General features: G+C 36.1%; 1 protein-coding gene across 1 annotated transcript; it reads right to left on the bottom strand.

The window, feature by feature from the left end:
* Positions 1 to 583: 583 nt before the first annotated feature.
* On the bottom strand, positions 584 to 3,689 carry LOC143550670 (lysine-specific demethylase JMJ18-like). Its single transcript, XM_077041279.1, has 9 exons — positions 3,543 to 3,689; positions 3,397 to 3,471; positions 3,253 to 3,330; positions 2,503 to 3,186; positions 2,239 to 2,400; positions 1,795 to 2,163; positions 1,228 to 1,723; positions 1,047 to 1,150; positions 584 to 973 (listed from the first exon to the last, which is right to left on the bottom strand). Exons 1-9 carry the CDS (start codon positions 3,684 to 3,686, stop codon positions 725 to 727), a joined length of 2,361 nt encoding a protein of 786 aa, XP_076897394.1. The 5' UTR covers positions 3,687 to 3,689; the 3' UTR covers positions 584 to 724.
* Positions 3,690 to 4,120: the final 431 nt, after the last annotated feature.

The following is a 4,120-nucleotide window of genomic DNA, read 5'->3' as shown; positions in this document are numbered from 1 at the left end:
TTTTGATTAGAGAGCAATAAACATTACTTAACATATAGTGGTTGAGATAAAAAAAAAGGTAAATAGGATAGATGCTTCCACTTAAAACAAAAGGTACAAGTGTTCATATGGTTCTTACGGTTTTCTAGTTAAAATCAGTTTTGTATTAAACATCTTTATATATATTTATAGGACATTAATAGAGAACCACTACTAAACTATAAAAAGTAATTTAAAAAACAGAATGTAAGAAAAATTAGAAAACCATTTGAGTTCTTTTTAGAGAAATACTAAAGAAAAAAAGAACAATTTTTTTAATAGATTGACCCAAGTATTCATCCCCCTATTCTAGATCATCATCTATTAATCCATCCTGGGTCACATAAATGGCCCAGCCCATTAACCAATTCAATACACTGTAGTACTGTACAATACTTTACAAACCATCCTAAATCCAATGCTGCAATGCAACATGTGTAGATATGTATCTACATTTTATATACACATAAGAAATGACTGAAATGGGCTTAAAACTAAAACAAAATTGGTATGTACATTTTTCAGAATCTCACATGTAACTTTCTTTTATAAAAAAAAGCCCTTATTTTATTTTGTTTAATAAATGTAAAAAAAAAAGGACCAAAGATGTATGCTATAATCTTTCTAAACACAAGAAACCAAAAGTCAAGACTAAAAAGTCAAAAGTCAACCTCATGTTCTTTCCTAAAAAAAGTCAGCAGCATCTCTACTCTCTATCATCCGCGTCCGATTTAGTGCTCCAGTACTCCATACATCTATGCTCTTCATCAAGAGCCTCGATCGCCTGAATAACAGGGATAGAAGACAGCCCAAACATTTCCAGCCCGTTAACGCTATCTATCGGCTTTAAGGCCTGATTCGCAATTTCTTGATTAACCTTGTCCAGCACCAGTTTCCAACACTTTTCTGCTGATACATCCATAAAGCTCACATCAGGAGATTCTTCTAAGAAAACCTGAAATATTTATATAAAACCGAGATATTAATAAGTGGCGAATATTTTTGCATAAAATAAAAGAAGCCCATACCTTAAATAAAGGACCAATAAGCCCTCCATCATGAATTTCTGATATGTAGCTACTCATCACCAAAGGGTTCAGATAACTGTAATATTTCACTCGGCTTCGGTATCCTACAAATGTTTTCACAAACATTTAATGAAAACTAACTCATTACTAACTATCAAATATCAATCAACTTCAACAATACCTTTCAGGAATATCGCCTGCTTATTGCACCAAAGCTTTCCAAGAGCAACCGATCCAATGTCCAAAACTTCAACGTTAACATTCAAATCTACTGGATCAGCAGGTTCTTCTTTAGGATCACGTGACAAACCGCAACCTTGTTTCTTTTCATCAATAACCGACTTTTTTTCTTCAACAAGTTCTAAATGTCTTGAAGCCCGTTTTCCAATAGCATCTGGTTTTCCTTCGAGTGCATCAACCATCATGTTTAGTTCATCAAAAGTATACCGAAGATGGACCAATAGTTTATCTGAATCACATGAACATAAACGGTTCACGTGTTCTAGACATGAAAACCGATCATGATTACACTTGCAACTGGCTGCCGACATGTGTAGATCAAAGAAACATATGAAACATTCTTTCTCGTTCGTTGCATCGAAATCCTTTTCCATCTTTTGAAATTCAAATCCCGGTTCAAGATCCTCGACTCTTTTTAACTCCATCTCAACTCTCGCCTGCAATAAAATTATAAATATTTTAGATAAAATATTATTATTGGCATAAACTTAAATAATAACAAATCTACCTTGACAGCATTGGTAAGTACTCCATCCTTCCCACAAACACGTTTCCACCTTAAACGCTCGGGATTTTGATTATTAGAAACCGAAAGCTCACGAAGAGCCATGATAGCTTCACGGGCTGATGCTAGTAGCAACTTATCATGTGATATAGATGTCTTGCGACGTTGCTGACTGTACAGCTTGACCGCCACTTGTCCATGTTGCAGCCAATCAACAGGCGCCACATTGACAGCCTCTGCACAATTGAACCCACAATTGAATCCCGCATGATACGCTCTCGGGAACGTAATAATAAACTCTCCAGAATGCTGAGAAGCTCGGTAAACCGGCAGCCCTTCAGATTTTAAAACTGCAGGCGATAGCTGAGTAACCTGTCACAACACGCGCGTCTTGTATTAAGTTAAAACACATAAAAATAATTAATAATATTATTATTATTTGCTTACAAGTTGATGAAGTAAATCTGGTTGCTCCTTGAATAAATCCGGTAGATGCTTCTTCATGGCACGCTCCAGCGCACCAGCATGACTTCCGGGTATCCCGTACCATATTTTTGGTTCACCCCAATGCATATAGTTTACCGAATAAAGATGATGATCTTCGACATGCTTTTTAATAAACCCGAAAAAAAAAAATTAAAAACATAAGTCAGAGGTAACATTGCAATAAAAACCTATATAATTTAAAGTTTATAAGAACTTATAGCTTACCCAACAAAATGAAGAAAAGCACATGCCAACATATAACCACGGCACCAAAACTCCCGAGATATCAGACGCTTCAAACGATAGCACAGACCCAGGTAACCGCGGGAAATTATTTAAATTCCATCCGGATTTTACATACTTATTAAACTCATTATCTTCAACCGATACAGTTTTCGGGAACCCACTAGCGAATACACCCGTTTCCAAATCCGCTCCATAATACACCTCGACTTCATCCGTTGGCTGTTCAATTATCCTCCAATATTCACCCTCGATCTCATCAATCGTGGGCCCCAACCACGGGTTTTCATCGCACAACCCGAAATAATGGTCCTTGAACTTATTTGCAAATTCTTGAAACTCCTCAAATGTGAAGTCCGACCCGGACCGGAACCCGAACTTGTCGTCTTTGTCGGAAGAAGCGTTTGACTCTGTATTCATTCTTCTTGCTGCAGTCTTTGTAGATGTTCTTTTACGTTTTCGCCCTCTACGTTTCTTCATTGGCTCTCGGTTTTGAAGCAAGTCAACTTGTTGAATTCTTGTTGAGATTTTAGCTTCTTGCCAAAATGTTTTCTCGGTTAAAGGGCAGGGCGGTTTCCAAGAAGCAGGAGGCACGATTCGACATATACCATAAGATTCTGCCATGGGTTGTATTTTTGATAGGTAACCGATTGTATCTTCAAACTCCTAAAAAATGAACAGATATTGTTAGAAACTATAATACTGAATCCGTTTGTGTGATTTAAATGTTACCTCGACAGTCGGATAAAATACTGGAGCTTCTTCTACATCGGGCCTACAAGCCTCGGACGGATCCCATCTAGCCGTTATCTGCATTAACAAAAAAAATGAATATTATATCCTTTTGGATTATAAAATGTAACCATGACTTTTTACCTTTTGATTTCGAGGGCTTCCTGAAGATTCAAGATTCTGATCATCCGATTTCATGGCGTTTTTAGACGATCGCTCCTACAAAATAATAATCAAATAAGATGCCGAATTGGTTGGGAATAAAATTTTATCATAATAAAAATAAAAACCTTCTTTCGTTTCTCGGGAGTAATTTGTGGTCCAAGGCCCGTTTCAGAGAGTTGATGTCGGGATGAGCTTCTACGTGTGAGGATCCGTTTAATCTCCACCGGCTCACATTCACTAACTACTTCTTCATTAATCATTGTTTCCATTGAATAAAAGATCTGATTATTTATTATGTCCTGACAAATAAAAAAAAGACACAATAATTATAAACATGAAACTTTTGCACAAATTTTTTGCAATTTCTAATATATAAAACTAAGCCATCATTTGTAAGGATCTAATTTGTGAATTAAACTTTTGAAACCTGAATAAAATCATTTAGAAGCAGATTGACCTTAGACCGAATAATTATGGCATAAAAATCCTTTCGACATCTCGTATATGGCATAAAACTAATCTAGATTATATTACTTTCCTCTTATCACAATTCATATAATAAGTTTATAGACATAAAGCATGAATAAATAGGAAATCTTTAAAGGGGCTAACGGCGGTCGTATTGTGCATGGAACCCGAGTATTACGTATTTAGTAGCCAAATGACCGATTTACCCTTGAAAATGTCATATATCCGCAATGCA

Source organism: Bidens hawaiensis, unplaced genomic scaffold (genome assembly GCF_021521415.1).
Source record: "Bidens hawaiensis isolate Kalapana, Puna unplaced genomic scaffold, B.hawaiensis_p1.1 tig00016125_1, whole genome shotgun sequence".
Taxonomy (NCBI): Eukaryota; Viridiplantae; Streptophyta; class Magnoliopsida; order Asterales; family Asteraceae; genus Bidens; species Bidens hawaiensis.
The sequence above is the reverse complement of the archived record's forward strand: the minus strand, read 5'-3'. Positions and strand labels throughout refer to the sequence as shown.

Bases quoted from the DNA above. Each gene is read 5' to 3' on its own strand.
- LOC143550670 (XM_077041279.1), bottom strand. From the start codon at position 3,686: ATGGAAACAATGATTAATGAAGAAGTAGTTAGTGAATGTGAGCCGGTG. The intron at 3,187-3,252 runs GTAACATTTAAA...TTCATTTTTTAG, and splicing joins TATTTTATCCGACTGTCGAG to GAGTTTGAAGATACAATCGG. The intron at 2,164-2,238 runs GTAAGCAAATAA...GTGTTGTGACAG, and splicing joins CAGATTTACTTCATCAACTT to GTTACTCAGCTATCGCCTGC.